This window comes from Mercenaria mercenaria, chromosome 2, assembly GCF_021730395.1.
Source record: "Mercenaria mercenaria strain notata chromosome 2, MADL_Memer_1, whole genome shotgun sequence".
NCBI lineage: Eukaryota > Metazoa > Mollusca > Bivalvia > Venerida > Veneridae > Mercenaria > Mercenaria mercenaria.
Window position 1 is genome coordinate 72,967,561 of NC_069362.1, and position 22,716 is coordinate 72,990,276.

The 22,716-nt window shown below is 35.7% G+C and overlaps 1 protein-coding gene across 1 annotated transcript; it reads left to right on the top strand.

The window, feature by feature from the left end:
- The first annotated feature begins 6,266 nt into the window (after nt 1-6,266).
- LOC123564307 (acidic mammalian chitinase-like) lies at nt 6,267-17,492 on the top strand. The gene is made up of 9 exons (XM_045357803.2): nt 6,267-6,417; nt 7,059-7,218; nt 7,834-7,981; nt 9,581-9,685; nt 10,793-10,917; nt 11,242-11,344; nt 15,689-15,844; nt 16,783-16,905; nt 17,305-17,492. Exons 1-9 carry the CDS (start codon nt 6,366-6,368, stop codon nt 17,449-17,451), a joined length of 1,119 nt encoding a protein of 372 aa, XP_045213738.2. The 5' UTR covers nt 6,267-6,365; the 3' UTR covers nt 17,452-17,492.
- The last annotated feature ends 5,224 nt before the right edge of the window (nt 17,493-22,716 follow it).

The window sequence follows — 22,716 nt, forward strand, 5'->3', positions numbered from 1 at the left end:
TACTCAGAGAGAATTGATAAACATTTCTAACTTGAAATGTGAAATAATGAGAAAGTATTGTTTTAAGTTTTTAAAATGAATCCGGAAAATGAAAACAAGAAAAAAATCTTAGGTAATTAAATATTTACTATCTACTACAAACGGCAAAATATAATGAGACACATAATAAGACATGATATTACTTGATGAAATTAATGAAGGATAGAATACTGTGTGTAATGCATATGTTTATAATAGACAATAGTACAATTCACAAAAAAAGTACATTTGCACTAGTCTGGTTCTTGATTCGTCTGCTCATTCCATACAAAATTTGCTTTCAAACCATATTCGAGTAAGACAAATTGTTAAAGAACTATATGAATTCTGATCAACTTCATGCCTGTGCAGGCCATTCTCGCATACAAGAGCTCTACCACCGTTCTCGGGTACCATGTCGAACATCAGATGAATGAGAATAGTGCAGGCTGATCTAGTCCTATGCAAATACAGTAAACTATGTAGGTTTTCTCATGATGTGGCTCAACCATGAATATAGACAAAACATCTGCATTCTTAAAGATTTGCATTTTGTAAATTTTAAGTTCAGACTGTTAAATAGTAAACATGTAAATAGGTCTGCCTTCTGCAAACAATGCAGACCATGATCAGCCATGGTCTTCGCTGGTCAAAATTCAAAATTTATAAACGATACCTATATCAAATAACGAATGGCGTATTGAGAAAATAACAAGGTCAGAATTTATAAATATCCATGTTACTCTCGAGTCAGCTATAAAGATTGCAGGCGAGTAGCCAGGACCTTGTTCATAGTATGCAGGGATGGTGTTGGGGGTACGGGGGTATCCTCCCCCAAGAATCTTTTAAAATGAGAACAGCAAATGGTGCATTTTGGGTATATTTGAAGTAAATACAGTGAACGTAAACCTTGTTCTTTTTTTTTGTTTGTTTTGTTTTTAATAAATTTCATACAAAATGTATTATTTTAGTAGACCTACACACATGTGAAAGAGACATTTTTATTACAGATATTTTTCAGTACATACAATAGGATCGAGCCAATATGCACCCTAAAACAGAGCAAATCACCTATCCCTTTTCTATACAAACTGACCGATCATTTGGTCCAATCTCTAAAAACATTGGTTTAAAAAAAGCAGGCTTTTGTTGTAACTTTAAAATAAATCAACAAAGGCATATTGATGGCCGATATCGAAAAAATGTTCTAAGTGTTTATTTAGAATTATTGCTATTACGTTCCCTTTCACGTTAAACCTACAATAACCCTCGTTGTTTTCAGTAGTTTGGAAATTTATATGCTTAATTTTATGGTTTGATCAGATTTCTACAGACGTTCTTATGAAAATAATGCTAAAGACCGGACAAGATTTGTAGAGAGGCTGATATCTTTGAATTCTTTCTTCGTGAAATAAATGCTACTTGAAATTATAATATCCAAAGTGTTTCTGGGACTTTAATACCCTTCGTAAACCATAATATTACCATTAATGACATGACCATTGTCTTAAAACACAGACCCTAACAGAAATTTTATAACCAGGAAAACCGTGATGAAAACAGTTATAACCAGTGTTGTTGTTTTTTTTTTCTTCGACCATAAAATCAAGGAATTCCATTCCTAAATTCACCACAAAAATGATAATAATAATTAATATAGGCCAAACACTTCAGTAACATTAAGCATCAATGAGACTCCACTCAAAAAATCCCTTAACATTTAAAAAGAATCCTGCTTGAGAGGCTGCATAAAATTAGAGACCATTTGTCTTAAGACCCATTTTATCAATCAAGACTGTTTCAATAAGAGACAATTACATATATTTAGTGACTACAGGCCTGAGAGAAATCACCCCCATGCCTACAATCCAAAAATGGCTCCAAAAAAGACTCCACTCCAAATTTGACTCCAAAATCGACTCCAAAACTGACTCCAAAATCGACTCCAAATTTGACTCCGAAAAAGACTCCACTCCAAAATCGACTCCAAATTTGACTCCAAAAAAGACTCCACTCCAAATTTGACTCCAATATTGACTCCAAAATCGACTCCAGACTCCACTCCACCACTCCACTCCACGACTCCACTCCATATTTTACACGGTGCCCACAAAAAAAACAACAACATAATTTTCTCCCTTTCATTGTTAACTATGGTACTCTCATACATCGATGTTTTCTACTTCTACTTCTACCACTATGGCCACCATGAACAAATTGATAATACTGCCATTTTTAGGTTTGCGCGAGAAAAAGAAAGAAATACAGTGTGAAGATATGTACAGTGAGAGGGTTTAAACTCACACCTACACGATGGAACTTGATAGAAATTCCCGGTTCTGGATTGATGTTTGTTCGCGGATGTCACAAGTTTATCAGTTTTATCGATTGCTGTTAAATAATGATGTATCTTATATAGCATACACATACGTGCTTATCGTCGACGGGTTTCAAGGGATTTCCACTGAAGATGTGTTAACATATCTGTAACACTAGACCCGTTTCCGTGCCGATGTAGAACGTATCTGGCGGCCCGGCGTTGAACCATTTCAAGCCTTTGAATATAATTTTGGTGATATGGGTCCCACACAGAACTGGCGTACTCTACAGTAGGTCGAACTAATGCCTTGTACGCATTCTCTTTCACTTTGGTTGCACCGATGTTCAAGTTCCTTTTTAAAAAACCGAGTGTTCCATTTGCTTTATTACAAATTTTACTTATATGTTCATTCCACCGGAGATCTGATGTAATATTACAGCCTAGCTATTTAACTGACGATACTGATTTCAGAGTATGCCCATGCAAAATATACTGATGTCTAATAGGTGAACGTTTGCGAGAAATGGTAATTACATTACACTTCTCCGGATGGAAAACCATTTTCCATTTCTGTTCCAAAGACGCTAGTTTATCCAAATCAGACTGTAGTGTTTCCGCATTCGACATAGATGTTACTGTCATATATGCAATGGTGTCATCTCCAAAAAGTCTAAGTCTGGATGTTAAGCCTTCGGGCATGTCATTTATATAATAAAAATAGAAATAAACTCGGCCCGAGAACACTTCCTTGAGGCACACCGGATTCGACATTTACTGGTTCAGAGGAGACTCCTTCGACGATAACCGACTGTGACCGATGTTCCAAGAAACTTTTTATCCAAGTATTTATTTTACCTCGAATTCCATAATGATAAAGTTTATTTACTAGTAGGGAATTGCTCACTTTATCAAACGCCTTACTGAAATCCATAACTAAAACGTCAGTTTGTTTCCAACTTTCAATGTTTCTAGTAATATCATCTACAAAGTCTATAAGCTGGGATTCACAAGAACGACGGCGACGAAATCCATGTTGGAGGTAAAGAATATTATTTCTGTCCGCATGGTTCATTATATGACTGGTAACTGTATGTTCCATGATTTTGCAACAAATGCAAGTTAAAGACACCGGACGGTAATTTTCTGCTTTATAACGTTGGCCCTTCTTATAGATAGGTGACACATGGGCTTTTCTCCAGTCATCTGGCATAACAAAAAATACATGGAGAATTGGTGCAATTTCATGTGAAAGTTCTTTAAGTATCCTGGGTTTCGGGTTATCCGGCCCCGAGACTTCGTGGGGATCAAATTTTTTAATAATTTTTCAATACCATTACATGTAATATTTAAATCTGGACATGGTGGAAAAGTTTCTTGCATGTATTCACTACTTTCAAATTCAGATCTCGACATATTCGTTTTTAGAGAAAAAGCCGACTGAAACTGTTCGTTCAAAATGGTAGCTTTATCTAAGGGATCAGAATATAAGATTCCTTCACGTTTCAGCGGTGATATCCCATTAGTATCTGTTTTCTTATGTTTTATATAAGTCAAGAAACGTTTCATACTTTCTGTTTGGAATCGTCTTGTTCATTAACTGGTGTCACAATATTTTCAATGTAACTCCATTATGCCCTACGTAATTCACGCTGCACCAGACGTTTGACTTCCTTGTATTTAATACGATCTTGCGGATGAGCTGATTTTTTCATGTTTTTGTATAATTTGTCTCTTTTACGAATTAATTTTCTCAAAGTGGGAGATATCCATGGCACACTGTCTTTCTCTCGAGCAGTCTTGTGGGGGATGTGCGTACTGATGCTCTTTTCTAAGTTAATTTTAAAGAAATTCCAAAGTTCGTTCGCACTCAAGTTAACCTGTGTATTTATATCACTAAATAATTTATTCATTTTTCTTTAATGTATTCCAATTTGCACGTTTGTAAAGTGGAATTTTTCTAGGTTGTTGTTTGTTCTTAATTAAATTAATGTCAATTTCAGCAAACACCACATCATGATCCGACACACCGGGTATTATATCAGTTCTTGTAATACGCGTTGGATTGTTCGTAAGGATCAAATCAATTGTATTGCTCTCACGAGTTTCACCTTCAATAATTTGTGTTAAACCGTTATCATCCTAGATATCACCGAATCTATAGTGTAAATCTGCATGTGCCGTGTTTGGTTTTATTGTTTTTGTTCTTCAATTCCACACAGGAAAGTTAAAGTCACCTCCGACAATAATGAATGCATTACTCAGTCTACTTGCCATACTTAAACTCTTTTCAAGTTCATCCAGATTCTTAATATTGGAAGTTTTTGGATTATAATAAGAACACACATAAAGGTTTTAATCCTACATTTATATTAATATATTATGTAGATGCACGTGATGACGAGGAACCTGTAAACAGACAACCTGAGACTGATTAGTATTTTTGTGTTAGACTAATACACACAATTTATGTGAAAATTTAAGTCTCTCAAAATCCATAAAATGCGTAGTCTGGAAGTGAGTGGTGGTACAAACTTATTGACATAACATTTTAGCTTTAAAAGTCTATTTCATCTAATATCTCTGTGAATATACTTTTTAGCTCGCCTATCACGTAGTAAGCTTTTGTGATCGCCCTTCGTCCGTCCGTCCGTTGTCCGTTCACAATTTCATGTGATCACGATAGAGACCACATTTTGCAACTGACTTTAATCAAACTGGCACACAACTTGCTTTGGCATAATATCGCGGTTCCTTTCGAAAACTGGTCAGATCCCATCATGTGTTCCAAATTTAACACCCTAGAGGCTACATTTATTACCCTATCTTCGGGAAAGTTTGTCAGAATGTTTATATTGATGAATCCTATGCAAAATTTCAAACTGGGTCACACAGTCAAATCAGACAGTATGAAATTGACAGATTTCCAATGGCTTGCAGCAAACTTCAAAACCTATTTTAAAAGTCTGTAGCTTACATTTTCTTGACATGGTTTAAATGGTAAAGAATGCCTGACAATAAGTTAATTCTATATGAAAGCCATCCTCAAGCATTTCATAACGCTATAAGACTTTTTGAAATCGGACCACTATTGAAAAAGATATGGCAGTTTGAAATTTAAGAAAATGGCTGATCACGGAGGTAGCAATTTTAGTGTGTTTATGACGTCATTTACACACTGCTGAATTCTTTACTCGGCAAAAAACCTTTTGAACAGATTAATTTTCATATACTTCTCGAGTGTAAGGTGTAAAACATGATAATTTCTTTCATTATAGCTGGAAAAAGTAGAGAAATTATTTTATGGAAAGAAGTAAATACAGTTCAAATGTGTATCTAAATATTTAATAAATCCACCATTTTGCTTTTTTGTTGCCATGGAAACAAAATGGCCGCCAATTGGACCAAATATTTAAATGCTCATAACTTCCTCATTTTTACTCCGATTTTGAAAATTCTTTCACTTCTTTAAATAATTTAAGAAATCCGAGCTGACGAAATTAACGTAGAACAACGTTGCTTTTCCCTTTAAGGTCACCAGAACTGATAATGAAAGGGAATAGGTGACAAATGTAAAATAAATTTATGTCGTGGCCACGTCATACTACTAGTAACTCGTCAATCAGTGGGCGTTTTGTCACGAGCTAATTATTTATGACTACGAGATACTAACTCATGGGAACAAGATGGTGTTCACAAAACTGTTATTACTAGGGTTACATTTGATCATTTGTCAATATATTGTAAATGACATATCGAATTTTCAACAAAATAAAGTTATTTTATAAGATACTTTTTCAGTTTAAAGCCTCATTCCATCTTTAAAAAGTCACTAAGTACTTGTAAAGTTGTACTTAAAACAAAGATAATGATCCTAAAGTAGGAATAAGCGTTTTATCGTTATGCTAAATATGTCTACAAGTGGTAGAAAAACGACCTGAACGAACCCACTCTTATCAATGTCCTTACAATCAGGAAGGTCTAATATTCCAATTACGATTTGCATATCAGTTATTACATTGGCTTGAAGATGACTTGTAGACTATTTTTCGTGCTTTCTTCTTTCTTTTATTTGACCAGTGGTAAGTACTTTTAATTCATCTCAAGCATTCTTTAAATATCTAAGAATAAAACAAATAGAAATGTAAGCTTACGTTAGTCAGTCAGGGAAGTTTTCCAGCAGCTTTGTATTCAGTTTACACATAGACGCAATGGCTGCATTATTTACACGGCGGATGTCACAGAAAAACACCGTTAGTAAAATTATACTTCATTATACATAGCAGATTCAACAGCGAATTACGATTGGCAAGGGATTGCATAATAAGCTTAAGAGAGAAAGATAGCTCAAGTGAAAAAGATAAACAGAGCTAAGTGGAAAATCGGTAAACAACTTTTGTAAAAATAGGGCAATAATTGTTTTCGTTTTCGCACATTGTAGTTACTTTTGCTTGTTGTCTCGTATTTCTTTCTTGATATCAAATCGTATTATCTAATTGTTAATGCATTTATCAATTTACATGAATTTGTTGTGATTCCTCTACTTTATCATTATTTTTATAGTATCAGCTGATACTGTACGTAATTCATACACAAATGTCATTGCCAAACAGGGCTGGCACTTGTTATTTTATTGTAGTTGATTCACATATTTATGTTCTATTGTAACGCCAGTAATAATTGCCTGCCCGATTGGATACGCTAAATATGAAGTCAATTACAGGGACCACACGTGTGTGTTACTATGGGGCTTGGTCTGCCAAGAATCACCTACGACCGGAGAATATTGACACCGGCCTTTGCACTCATATTATTTTTGCATATGCAAAACTTGATGCTAATTATACAAACATTATACCAGAAAACACGTTTCAGGGCCAACAGTAAGCATATTTTTTTTGATAACAGATCCGAGCGTATGCAAGCTAGGGCACATTAAAATAAAGTTTCAAAATTAAGGTAATTTCAGTTAAAAAATCTATTAAAACGAATTACAACATTTGAAAAATAAACGTCTATAAATTGTCATCTAGATCTATATTATTATTATTATTAATGTCGTTTAATCACACAATTAATAAGGGAGAGTGGATATTATTTCGGAAAGTTGAATATACCAGAAATTCAGTCGAAGCCAGTTAATACTAATTAGCACCAATTAAGAGTTGCGTTTTATGCAGGGATATTGGGAATGTTTTATGGACAAAACACAAATTTTCAAACGAATTCGAACTTTTAACTTGAAAAAGGACTAAATTCTAATCGGAAAAGTCACATTCAAAGACTGCAATGAACAAAGGAGAACATAGGGGTAAATTTAAAATAAATATATACCAACTGAGCACATGTAATACATAAATTCAACACACTAGAAGCCAAACTGTGTTTTGCTTACTTTCTTTATCTCAGTTTGAATAGGAATGGGCATACAGTTGAATACGAAACTGATATTCATATACATTCAACCTGCATCTGAGTCTTGAGAACATTTCTTCCAGAATGGATGCATTTACTCGTTTAAAAAGGAGTAACCCCCATTTAAAGACACTTATTTCAATTGGAGGCTGGGTAATGGGAAGTCTACCGTTTATGGCGCTCGTAGCAAATGAAGAAACTATGCGAGTTTTTGCAGCAAACACTGTTACAGTATGTTGTGTACACTTTTGTGAACCTAAACCATAACAGCCCACTGTTAGAGCACTCTGTGAAGAAAATAGGGCAAAATGTTACAAAAATTCTTATCATTTATCGTTCACTTGTTCATTCGTTCTCCTAGTCGATAAGATAAGCTTGAAACATAATTGAGCATATTTTTGTATTTGTGACTTTCTAAAATCATGATGATAAAATATGACTCTTTCTATTTGACTGAATTTTTTTTGTATTTTAAAACATATATAAGTAGGGGAATATTCCAGTTCGGGAAGTTAATCACTGAGTTTTTCTCTACTTCCTGAACGGGAAACTTGATATTAAATATGGCAACTTGCTTTCCGTTCGGGAAGTAAAATCATTCTAATTTAAAAGGCCCGATGCACAAGATTATGCTTATTAATATGGTAGCATATTTCTGCCACGAGATAGCTGAGTAGCTATGGCGATACTCCAAAAAAATTATCTTAATAAAGCGGAGTTTTCTGAAAAGATTTTCTCAATAGTGGAAGGTTTCCTGGAAATACTATTTTCAGAAAAGATCGAAATATCAAGATAATTTCTGAAAGTATCAAGAAAGCTTACCTAGATAATAAATGGCAGCTGTGGGCGCTTACACAAAAGGTTTCGAGAAAAAAAATGTAAATTATCGCAATTCTATTTCCAGGAAACCTTCCACTATTGAAATAATCTTTTCAGAAAACTTCGCTTTATCAACATAATTTTTTGAAGGATCGCAATAGCTACCGGCAGTAATATGCCACCATAAAATTTCTACCGTTATAGTTGTTCTAAATATCCTAAAACTATTATTTAACATTGAAATTACTTAATTTAAAAGTTTCCCGAATCGGAAACATAACTTCCCGATTGGGAATTAATTTAAGCTCATTATATAGGTTTTTATTGAATTGCTTGTCTTTCATTGAGTACTTAGCTTACACAAATAATTACTTACTAATAAAACACTGTAAATTGCGCTGCTTTATGATTGTTAAAACAAAATAATATTTCTAAATTCTTCAATACTTAAAATTATACCGGCCCAAAAATGATTTTATGCAATAGTATGCGTCATTATAAAAAGTGCTCATACGAACATGAACAAAAACCTGAAAAATATCTAAATTTTCTGAGTGGAAAGGGGTCATAATTATGACTGAATGTAATTCCATGTAAATAAACATATCTGTGTTTCCCGATTGGGAAGTTACGTTTCCTGTTTTGTAAGCTTTGAAATTAAGAAATATAAAAGTTTAATAAAAAAAAATTAAGACGTAAAAAATTCTGAACGGTAGAAATTTATATAAAGTTTCTTAGTTTAAATTGGAATTTTCCATTTAATGACACCATGTATACTCTATTGCACCAGGCCTTTTGATGGTAACAAGTCAAAAATGATGATTTTGCTTCCCGAACGGGAAACAAGTTACTATATTTAATAACAAGTCTCCCGTTCGGGAAGTAGGGGAAAACCATAAATTGATTTCCCTTACTGTATTTAGTTTAAATGTCAAAGAATGATAAAATATCAATAGTTTTAAGATATAGACACACTATAGGATATAACGATATGTATGTATTACCTTGTAGTACCTCCGTGCTCATAACTTTGATGGTATTGACATTGACTGGGAATTTCCGAACGAACGTGGCAGTGAGATTGAAGATAAAGCCAACTTTATTAAACTGTTGGAGGTAAGTTCGTATGCATTTATACCTTCATTCACGATGATTGTATACACGTATCATACTGTTTCTGTGTTTATATAATATTACACTGAAGCGCCGTGTGTTTCAATACCATGTTATATGTGTAGGTCAGGCACTGGTATTGCTTTTTCCACAGGCTTCCATTATAAGAAATGACCCTAAACTCTAAAATTGAGAGATGATCATTAAAATGTGATTATTTCAGCAAGACAGCATTTCAGATACAAAATAAGTAATTTTATATAGGTTTAAACAATCCATTTTAAGTATAGTTAAGTATATATCTTATGAAAAACAAAGTCCTATGAGGCATAAAAACATAGAACAACAAGAGCTGTCACTAATGGTGACAAATGGCCCCGCAGCGCCTTGACCTTTGACCTGGTGACCTTGACCTTTGACCTGGTGACCCCAAAGTCAGTAGGGGTCGTGTACTCAATAAGTACTGTCAGCATGTGAAGTTTGAAGGTCCTGTGTGCAGTGGTTCGCGAGTAAAGTGCCTTCATGCAAAAAGTTAACGTTGTGACGAACGAACGAACTAACGAACGGACGGACGGACAGTTGAAAACTAATATGCCTCCCTTCGGGGGCATAAAAATTCATCCCAGGGGCAGTTTCAAAACACTTTACATGTACCTTAATTAGATATAAAAAAAAAACATGTTCTGTCTACTTGATAGGATATATTTCTCAGATTGGATCAGGTCTGCATCAATCACATGCAAAAAAGGATTATTTTATGCTTCATGCTATTAAATGTTTGATGAATTAAGGACCGATAAATTATGTTACACATTCGCCAGTTTTAAGAGACAACACTTACCTTATATGCGTTTCAAAATGTTTTACATACTGTGGCGTATAATACTTTATGAAAAGTGTATTGACTAAAATTTTCAAAGATTTGTACTTTTTTTATAGTTAGAACGTACCCAAACATATGGTCTTCGATCTAAATTTCTAAATTGGTCGCAGACCTTAATGCCTTCAGATAGACGTAGGTCACAAAATTGAGTAAAAATGTCAGTTTTGTTTCAACTGTTTTCCTTTCCCAAATAGTAAAATGGACTGCTATGTTATTTATTGAAACAGATTTTGCACAATGCTTTTGTAAATGAACCAAACCTTGGCAACAAAGACAGATTGTTGTTAACAGCACCTGTAGCACCGACAGAGGAGAGGATAACCAATTCATACGACATACCAGGCCTAATAAAGTAAGTGACGTGTTGTAGAGCGCTACCAATTTGTGTACAGCACCGGCAATGTGTTCAACGTTTTATCACGTCTCATGATAAGCATACACACTTGTTTCTTCAGACAGACAGTACAACAAACCTAGCTGGTAGAATATATGTTGACTGTAACATATCGCTATCTTTTCGTATAGCCAAACCGTACCAATTGTACGCATAGCCAAAACAAAATAGATAAACTTACATTCGTAGGTTTCGATTATTTGATGTCACGTGGAAGCTTTGTCTTTTTCTGCGAAATATATAGGTTTCGTCGTGCCTTGGTGTAATTATGTTTCTCTCCAGGTACCTAGATTGGATAGGGCTTATTACCTACGACTATCACGGCGAATGGGAGAATAATGTCAATGTCCACAATGCCTTATATAGTGACAAGGATGCGAGCGTGGTATGTATATGTCTTATAGGTAGGAGACGTGTGGTATTGTTCAGGTACGAACAGTCGTGGATAACAGTCGCACAAAACCATGTTTGGAACAGAGTTTCACATTTAAATACCATTCAATTTCAGTATTTTTTGGTCCATGTGTAAATAATATTAATCACAATTTCATGGGAAATTTTTCGTAATTTCATCCAGTGCCATGCAGTTGATAAACCAAAACATGGGGATAACATACATGTACTAAGTACTACTAATATTGATATTTAAATATGATAGTCATTAAACATCCCGTCTTTCCTGTTTATGACAATCTGTCTGTAAAATACCAGTGGAATACAAGCCAGTTCATTTTTGGTTGCGGGTTTATCCCGCAAACAAAGTTAAGTGTATTTCTGACAATCATGTAGCATCTTTATTTGATTCCAAATCACAACTAAAAGAATGTGTTCATGTGCTACACAAAGTAGTCCCATTCATGAACAATGCGGATGAATTATCAATGATCAAGCATTTCTTATTCATCCTCTATCCATTCACGCTGGCCATTTAGATTATATCAGATTTGTCAATGATTAGGTATTCCAGCCCATGGTTACATCACTGACTTCCAGCTGTTCATGTAAGGTCAGGCAGAGTTTATCTTAGATCAAGGCATATTAGTATTTGTTTCTTATACATGTATATTTATAGATTGGCATTTAAAATGAAAATATACCTACCAAAACCCGCAACCACCAGACATCTCAAGGCTTTGATTTTCTTTATCCATCATTACCTCTTTCCTTTTTGCGTACCCTAACATGTGTATGCATTAAACTTATTATTTCTGCAAAATTCATTTGAAAATAGTTACGGTAGTTCTGCACGTATGAAATAAATATTGCTCTTAAATGTAGGATATATTAAACCACATTTTTCAAAGCATCTTTATCCGAAGGAAATTAAGCAAAACAGATAAGGTCGTGTGATTTTTTGTTAGAACGATATGAAAACGATTTTCACAATAAGCTTCTATGGGGAAATAGCACATTTGACATTTTCGTGTATGGAAAAAAAACACCGTATAGATGTTAATGAAACTTTTCAGAGTCGTAGATTTACCTATTTTCTATCATAAGGCCAAATGAAATGTATAGACCCGTGTGCCTAATTTTTCACACTTCGCCAAGTATCAGTCTGAGTCCTTAAATTGCTCTTTATAATATTTATGTTCTTATTTAAAATATTTTACATTAAAACCAGCTGCCAAAAATAACCCTTAGACATTAGCGCTCACTGTTCAACATTCGATACACGGCATAAGATATATTCCCGGCAACATGTATTCTAGCCTTATCAACAGGCATCATCCATATAAATGATGTTATGTCGTCACTTCCGTTTAATCAAACGTCAGAGCTACCTTCTTGAGCGTTTTCGACTTGTACGCTCGAGTTACACGAGTAGAAGTTGTGGGCATGCGCAGTAAATTTACTCGCGTAGTCATTCCCGAAAGCAGTACTCTGTTCTCGAGTTAACAATACACATCGAATTCGACATACACCACAAAAGTTTCACAGAGATCTTACAAAATTACATGCATTTTATGATGATAGCACTTACAAATAGTGTGATTTTTCTAACAAACCATTTTAGAATAACCTTTACAGTGGTAAGTTTACGTGCGTCGCCGTGTGGGGGTTACGGTAATAGAGTTAATTAGAGATTAAGCTCGTGCGCATTTCATTTACTCTGGTCGTTCGGCCCTGGAACTCTACTAATCTAGTAACTCGAGTAAGAAAGCCGAAAACGCTCAAAGTGCTAACTAACGTCGTACGAAAAATGTGTTGCAAGGGTAAAATCACCTGTCCGTAAAAAGACGGGTCCATGCTTTCACAAATTAGCAAAATATTGGTTTGTATTGTAGGCATTAGTTTTTCATAGTAAGGTTTTCATGTTATGACCTCTAAAAACTAAGTAATCATTGCTTCATGAACTGTTTGTAATTCCAGATAAATATATGGTGAAATATTGGTCCATTTCAAGGGATTATTACTGATAGAAATAGTTGTAACGTGGAGGTCAAACATTCGTGCAAAAAAATAATGATTCTATAGTACTTTTATTAGAAAAAAAGAAGCCAAAGTAAAAATTGTCAGACACATGGTAAGTGTGGCTAAATATTTGACGTTTTACCATTCGTTTAATAATTAAATGTCCTGTGTCATCCTAACTCGCGTTTTTTTTTAGTTTAAAGATATTTTATTGCCAGTATATACATATATAAACAGATAACTACGTCATTTGTACATATAACAGGCAAACGGGTCTACCCACAAGTTCTCGCAATATTAGTAACGGATCTTCCCTAGTGCAATTATTTACATATTTAATTTACAATGACAATTAATTAAGTACATGTGTGGTAAATAATAAGTTTACAATATTACAGCTACAAAAAGGAAAGAAAAAAAGTTGAAATATGTATAAAGTACAAGTACATGTGTACTTATATAAACAAACACATTTGTGACTAGTGGCAAGGTACAGATAGATGTAAGAGTAAAAAAGATGCAAATAAATTGCATTAACAGGTACTACATTTGGAAAAAAAGAACATAAAAAACGAGAAAGGAGTACATGTGTACTTATATTAACTAACACATTTATGACTAGTGGCAATGTACAGATAGATGTAAGGGTAAAAAGATTAACATTAACATGTACTACATACGGGGGTGGGGGGTGGGGCGGAAAGAACATAAAAAAGAAACAACTGAGGTCTTGTCAATAATAATGATAATGTTTTTAAAGAAGCACTGTGGTATTTTATATCGCAAGTGTTTTTCTGGCATTGGAATACATACCGTATAAGATAAATGGATTTTCTTATTAATAAAACAAGGCAGTCTGAACGACAGCTAAATCTCTCGCCACTGCTATGGATAGTGAAAGGGTAAACCTTTGATTTTAGCTGTGACCTTGACCTTGAACTGACATGGCTGACTCATGAATTCTGCACAACGTCTCGATGAGGTGATCATTTGACCCAAGTTTCATGAAAATCCTTCAAGGGGTTTAGGAGATACAGAGCTGAAACCTTTGACCTTCAGTAGTGACCTTGACCTTGAGTTGACATGGCTGACTCATGAGTTCTTGATGAGGTGATCATTTGACCCAAGTTTGATGAAAATCCTTCAAGGGGTTTAGGAGATACAGAGTGGACACCAAATGGAAGGCTCAAACCCTCTACCCTTAGTTGTGACCTTGACCTTGAGCTGGCATGACTGACTCATAATTTCTGCACATCGTTCTGATGAGGTTATCATTTGGCCCAAGTTTTATAAAATTCCTTCAAGGGGTTTAGGAGATATAGAGCGGACACGAAATGGAAGGCTCAAACCTTTGACCTTCAGTTGTGACCTTGACCTTGAGCCGACATGCCTGACTCATAAGTTCTGCACATCGCCTTGATGAGGTGATCGTTTGACCCAAGTTTGATGAAAATCCTTCAAGGGGTTTAGGAGATATAGAGCGGACACAAAATGGAAGGCTCAAACCTTTGACCCTAAGTTGTGACCTTGACCTTGAGACGGCATGACTGACTCATGGGTTCTGCACGACGTCTTGATGAGGTGATCATTTGACCCAAGTTTTATAAAATTCCTTCAAGGGGTTTAAGAGATATAGAGCGGACACAAAATGGAAGGCTCAAACCTTTGACCCTGAGTTGTGACCTTGACCTTGAGCAGGCATGGCTGACTCATGGGTTCTGCACATTGTCTTGATGAGGTGATCATTTGACCCAAGTTTTATAAAATTCTTTCAAGGGGTTTAGGAGATATAGAGCGGACACAAAATGGCAGGCTCAAACCTTTGACCTTGAGTTGTGACCTTGACCTTGAACCGACAAGGCTGATTCATGGGTTCTGCACATCGTCTTGATGAGGTGATCATTTGACCCCAGTTTGATGAAAATCCTTCAAGGGGTTTAGGAGATATGGAGCGGACACGAAAGTGTTACGGAAGGAAGGAAGGACGGACGCAGGCCATTCCTACAATCCCTCCGTCACGGCGGGGGATTAATAAAACCATAAAGCCGCAAACTTAAGATCACTGCGAAATACACTCATTTCGCACGTGCAATGCATGGCTCAATAATTTTCCAAAACCAAGTGTGTGAAATGTTTTTGTATTAAAAACAGAAATATTCAAAATATCTTCATGACAATACGAAATATTTAAGCTAAAATAGAAATGGGTCTAGTTGGGAAAATACAAGTATATAACTTTATAATATTTCTCACAATATGTAAGCTTTCATGGTGTATGATTATGATATAAACAAACATGATTACTTATTTACAGGATCGTTCCGTTAAGTACTGGCTGTCTCAAGGTGTACCCAAAGACAAACTTCTCGTAGGGATTCCAGTGTACGGTCGTAAATTCTTGTTACTGGACCCCACAAACAACACTATTGGGGCTTCAAGCAAAGGAGGGGGAGACATTCCGTACTACGAAGTATACCCAACATTGTTATCAAGGAAAAGTTGCCCAACTTGAAATACGTTTAGTTTAGTTTAGTTTAGTTTAGTTTTGTTTACTTTAGTAGTTTAGTTTAGTTCTCAAGAAACACAGCTAAAACACACGCATACTGAGATTGTGTCGATATAATCAAAACCGAATTCCAAACGGCAATCCAAACCCTTCCCCTATTGTCCATAAACTCCTCATGTTGTCATTTATATGACCTGAGTGAAATAAATAAGGTAAGGATACATGAATTAGGCATAGGAAATAGAGATCAATATAAATGCACCTTTTCTAATCCTATCAGGTGTTCTGTATTCCAAAATGCTTCTATTGTGACATTGTGATACAAGCAAAACTGTATTATATGCACTAATAGTTACTTACTGGTACTTCATTTTATTGTTGGCTTGTTAAAAGTTAATTTTTTACCATGTGCAAGTTGACAGAATCATAGGAACCATGTTTTGAGGAGTAAATCAAACACAAATGAATAAATCCTTAATGTTTTTGTTGTGCAAAAAAGTATGATATTGTGTCTAGAACAGTTTTCATTTTCCATTCAATTGTGTAATTGCAAGGGAAGTAAAGTAATAGATATCTCTGCTTATAAGTACTAGCCCAAGGCAAGAGTTGTCATTCTTTGTGGATCACAAATTTAAATTAAAAATTAAAACTTCTGTTATTGATATTAACAAAACTATCATAAACTTCACATTTGTGAAATCATTTTTGGTTATTTCAAGGACTTGGAAATCAATTTCTAGATTTTATTTAATGTATTACTATCATTGAAAATTTTAGGGTCTATCTCTACATGAATGTAATACATAGATGTATTTTACAAATGATTAGGAAAAGAAGACTGTTAACTAAAATTGAAAGCTGCTATTTTGCTGCTGTGTATATAACGATTTCTGTCATATCAGATATGCAAGATGATCCGCTCGCACACGATTACACCGGTAACATTGCAGACAGAGAAAGTTCCGTACTTCTTCTATCAGAATCAATGGATAACATACGAAGACACCAAAAGTATAAGCGAAAAGGTGACAGTTAATTCAATTTTAAAAGCTAATACTAAACACGTGTCTTGATTACCTATATGTCTTCACTGATATTATACATAAGTTCCTATTACCACAGTCAGGGTTCTTTAAAATGATGTGTAACATGAATGGTAGTGAGTTACATTTAAAGAGAAATTTAAGAAAAACCTTGTTACGGAAAAGTCGGATGTGCTAAATTAAAGTATATCTTGTAAAGGAAAAAGCAAAACTGTTACAGTTGCTTTTGTCGACTCTAACAGTAGGTTATAAAAATGATAGTTTTCTTCACACAACGGAAAACATGTAAATGTCGTTATTATTAGAAGGTAGTAAAGACGATGTCATTAATTCATTAACACCACTTGGTAAGTCCATAGACGTTTCTTTTGATATTTACAGGCGACATACATTCGAACACAGGGTTTGGCTGGTGCGATGGTGTTTTCATTAGATAATGATGATTACATGGGTGCGTGTAGTATAGGCACATTCCCTCTCATGAAAGCCTTGAAGAAAGGACTTCTGCAGGAAGTTGTGGTTGGATAATACAGAACAATTAATCAAATCAGAGATAAACATAATAAATACATGCGCTTTTTCGATCTTTTACTATTTTTAGTAGTAAAATAAGAAGTTCATGGGTCGATGGCAAGCTTGTGTTAATATTATATGCCCTACTGCCTTTAATCAGAAATGCACTATTGCGTTGTAAGTCGCAGTGAAACATTTCATGTTGGAGCAATACCACATAAGTCCCTCCTAACGTTATTTCAGGCACGGACAGAAACATGGATATAACCATGCATGGACAAATAAATCTACATCCTTGGCAGGAATCTGAGGGGGCAAGGATGGGGTACAATCATTAATGAGTTAGAGGGTTAAAGGGCAAAAAAGAACTGCTCATATTGCCATAAATTGTTTTCTCAGATTGGCGTAATTCAATCCAGCTTTTAAGAAGATCTCGGTGCTTTGTCTACCCAAGCCAACTAATTCCATATAAAAAGTTTATTCGTATACTTTCCAAAAACTTAAAAACGAATAATAAACAGAATTAGTTGTCAAGGGTTAAACATGTTTCGGCGACTCCTCTTAAATGAAACACATTTGATATTGCTATGAAATATGTATATTACGTGTTTCGACAAATCAATTTAAATCTAAAAAGGGGGCTGTATCTTTCAATATTTATGATATAAGCCGCGTTTTATTAGCATGTGGACAAATTCTAACATGGCTCGATTTGATTTCCAGCTACATAAAGAAGGAAATCAAGCCCTGTATACTCTGCGATAAACAACGATTGACGCGCGGACAGGTAACAGAGCATTATGACGTCAAATTGCCGCATGACGTCCGATACATTACTCCTCGGGTAAATGATGTCCAGCATAATATTTATTAAAATATGTCAATGAGCATGTCAGAATGAAAACAATCAAGACCTTCTTGTGATCTATCGTCTTATTTACCACTGTTCATCGTTCAGATGCTTCAGTGTTTAACCACTCGGGCTGACGCCCTCGTGGTTCAATGCCTACGCATCTAAACTCTGAACCGTAGTAAATTAGACGATAACACACTCGAAGGCCTTGATTATTTGTTAATTCTAACATGACTCGATATGATTACCAGTTAAACAAAGAAGGAAATCAAGCTCTATATATTCTGCGATAAACAACGGTTGACACGCGGACCAGTAAGAAAGCATTATGACGTCAATTATGACGTCAAATTGTCGCATGACGTCCGATACATTGCTCCTCGGGTAAATGAAGTCCAGCATAATATTTATTAGAATATTTCAATGAGCATGTCAGAATGAAAACAGTCAAGACCTTCTTCGTTCAGAACGCCCTCGTGGTTCAATTCCTACGCATCTGAACTCTTAACCGTGGCAAATTAGAGATAAACTACTCGAAGGCCTTGATTATTTGTAAATTCTAACATAGTTCGATTTTTCAGCCAGTTAAACAGAGAAGACGTTCAAGCTCTGTATATTCTGCGATAAACAACGGTTGACGCGCGGACCAGTAAGAGAACATTTTGACGTCAATTATGACGTCATATTGATGCAAGACGTTCGGTTCATTACTACTCAGATACTTTAATATTAAACCACTCGGGCTAACGCCCTCGAGGTTCAATTCCTGTGCATCTAGCTCTGAACCGTAATAAATTAGATGAGAAACCACTCGAAGGCCTTGATTATTTGTTAAAAAAAACAACGTAGTCACAAATATTGTAACGTCTTTGTTATATTATACAATGTTAATAAACAGGCCGCTGACAAGCTTTTGACAAAAGTAACATTGTATTTACGTTTAAAACAGTGTATAGGAATGAATGAACCAGATAGAGAAGTGGTCTGTCAGTACCTCATGACACATATGTACGGCATGTCAAGTCAGGGTAAAATGTTAAGCTACAGAGGATAGTTGTTTCTTTCATAATCTATATTTTACTATTCAGTATATTATGCAAAATATGAAAGCAATATCTCTGGACTTTATTTACAATTTATACTCTTTCGCATTCGAGTGTAGTTCCACACCAGTGAAAAGTAAGATATTTGAAACTTTTAAACAGTGAAAATATCAATTTTATCTCTCTGATATAATTTAGTATTTCATTGAAAGGTATTAAACAAAAAGAATTCACTGCAGACCGATCGAATGTCATTAAGAGACTAGAATTGAGTCCATAGGACACGGATACCCCCCACATACTGACCCGTTCTCTATATAGCAAAAGTATCAAAGGGCCATAACTGTAGTAAACTAGAGATGCTTTTGAGAAAAGCGCATGTCTCCCACAACTGCCCCTATGAAAAATGTTAGTTTCTCTAGATGTTTTAGACGAGTGGATCCAATGAGATGGTCTGGATGAGTGGATCCAATCAGTAATTCAAGGGCCATAAATCAAAAGTGCCTGGGCGGATTTGGCTAGTTATCGAACTTGGGTAAGGTTTTATGGCCAAAACACATTTTGTTCAAGTTTGGTGAAGATCGGATGAGAAATGTGTGACTTAGAAAGCGGACAAGAGTAAACAGACGGATTTTTTTCGGTAATTAAGGGCTGTAACTCTAAAATGCCTGGACCGATTGGGCTAGTTACCGAACTTGGCCGAGGACTCATGGTCAAACAAATTTTGTTCAAGTTTGGTGAAGATCGGATGAGAAATGTTTGACTTAGAGTGCGGACAAGGGTAAAAAGGCCGATTTTTCGATAATTCAAGGGCCGTAACTCCAAAATGCCTGGACCGATTTGGCTTGTTATCGAACTTGGCCGAGGTCTCATGGTCAAACACATTTTGTTCAAGTTTGGTGAAGATCGGATGAGAAATGTTTGATTAAGAGTGCGGACATGAGTAAAAAGGCCAATTTTTCGATAATTCAAGGGCCATAACTCCAAGACGCCTGGATCAATTTGGCTAGTTATCGAACTTGGCCGTTATCGAACTTGGTCGAGGTCTCATGGTCAAACACATTTGGTTCAAGTTTGGTGAAGATCGGATGAGAAATGTTCGACTTAGAGTGTGGACAAGAGTAAAAAGGCCGATTTTTCGATAATTCAAGGGCCGTAACTCCAAAATGCCTGGACCGATTTGGCTAGCTATCGAACTTGGCCGAAGTCTAAGGTCAAACACATTCTGGTCAAGTTTGGTGAAGATCGGATGAGAAATGTTTGATTAAGAGTGTGGACATGAGTAAAAAGGCCAATTTTTCGATAATTCAAGGGCCGTAACTCCAAAATGCCTTGACCGATTTGGCTAGTTATCGAATTTGGCCGAGGTCTCATGGTCAAACACATTTTTTTTTAAGTTTGGTGAAGATTGGATGAGAAATATTCGAATTAGAGTGCGGACAAGAGTAAAAAAGACCGATTTTTGGTAATTCAAGGGCCATAACTCCAAGACGCCTGGACCAATTTGGCTAGTTATCGAACTTGGCCGAGGTCTTATGGTCAAACACATTTTGTTCAAGTTTGGTGAAAATCGGAAATGTTCGACTATGTTCGACTATGAGTGCGGACAAGCTTTGTGACACACACACACACACACACACACACACACACACACACACACTGGAGTAAATCAATATGTCTCCCACACCACTGTGTGGTGGGAGACATAAATAGTCACAGAAAAAAAATCCTTTCTTTATGGTCATCTGCACATCAAGCTTATTCATCTGTGAAAGTTTGAAGCAAATCAGGCTAAAAGTGTGGAAGAAGTTGGACACACAAGCTTTTTCTCTATGTTCCACATAGCAAAAACTATCAAAGGGCCATAACTGCTGTAAAAATAGTCACAGAAAAAAATCCTTTCTTTGTGGCCATCTGCACATCAAGCTTGTTCATCTCTGTGAAAGCCTGAAGCAAATCAGGCTAATAGTGTTGGAGGAGTCGGACACCCATGAATTTTCTCTATATTCTTTATATAGCAAAGGTATCAAAGGGCCATAACTGCAGTAAGAAAGTCACTCTGCACATCTAGCTTGATCATCTGTGAAAGGTTAAGCAAATCAGGCTAATAGTGTGGGAGGAGTTGGACGTGTATGGACGAACGAACAGACGTACGGACAGCAGCAACGCTATATTCCCCCACGAAAATGTGTGGGGGCATAAAAAGTGGTTTCACACTTATATTACATAAATGCTATAAAAAATCAACACACAGTAAATAAATTCTACACAAATGACCATTCAACATATACAAAATAAGTAAAATTACAGACCATAAACCAAGTATGTTCATAATAACGCAAAGCGGCTCAATTCGGTGGAATAGTCTTAGTTTTCGACATTTTCAGCCGCGATCTTGTTGTGTGTTCGAGGGAGAGTGGGAGAGCTACCTCTAAACTTTTGACACCTGCACTACCCCCCCCCCCCCCCCCCCCCCCCCGCAAAAAAAAAAAAAATAATTAATGCACTGATATAATAGCAAATAAAGGGTGAAAAGGCCTGTTTGAGAGGACATGTTGATATACTGGCAATTTATATAGGTAGGTTTGGCTGCCCCAGCCCCCTCCTCTCTGGTCCCAGCACTGCATGAAATTGGTTTCATGCAAGGATAGTGATAACACGCATTTGTTTGGTGTACCCATGTTTGCTGAATCAAAATATGATGTGCTGCGCCTATGCCTTTTCCCGCTTTTATACTTTTCTCGGTCCAGCTATTATTAGGCCTAACTATAGTAAAGGAACTAGCGTACTGGCGGACAGGCTTTTGAACACTTATTTTTTACTTGCCATGGCAACAGAGGTCTAAATTAAAGCAGGTTTCTGTTTAAATGTCATCGTGGATGTATTTTTGACATTTTGGTAGGACAAATGGGAGAGGAGGTTGTATTTGGTGAAGTGAAACTCAGTTTTAGTATGAGCAGTACTTCCAGGTCACAGCAGTGTGATTTTGATGTGATTTTACTGTAAGCAAATGTGGCAAGAGAAATCTCGCTTAGAAGATACATAACCCCTACTTTTCTCTTCATTTTATATCAGTTTTATCATAACTCTTTAAAATGAGGTAAGGATTTGTTTTCTGAAATGGGTCTAGCTATGTTTGGTAGCTCTTTAAAAAATGTCAGTTTTATATAGAATATATAGAGAAAACTATTTACTGTAGTGTGACCTACAAGTTTAGCTTTTAAAAAAGCTAGAAAGTGGCTCGCTTAGCTCTTGTTCTAACAGGGCAGTTATGAAGCACAGTGATATGCCAGTGAAAATTATAGGGTCTGTGATGCATGAACGTGAACATTTTACCAGAAATTCCCCTGCTTTTTGCTTAGCATTAAAAAGAAAACCAACTTC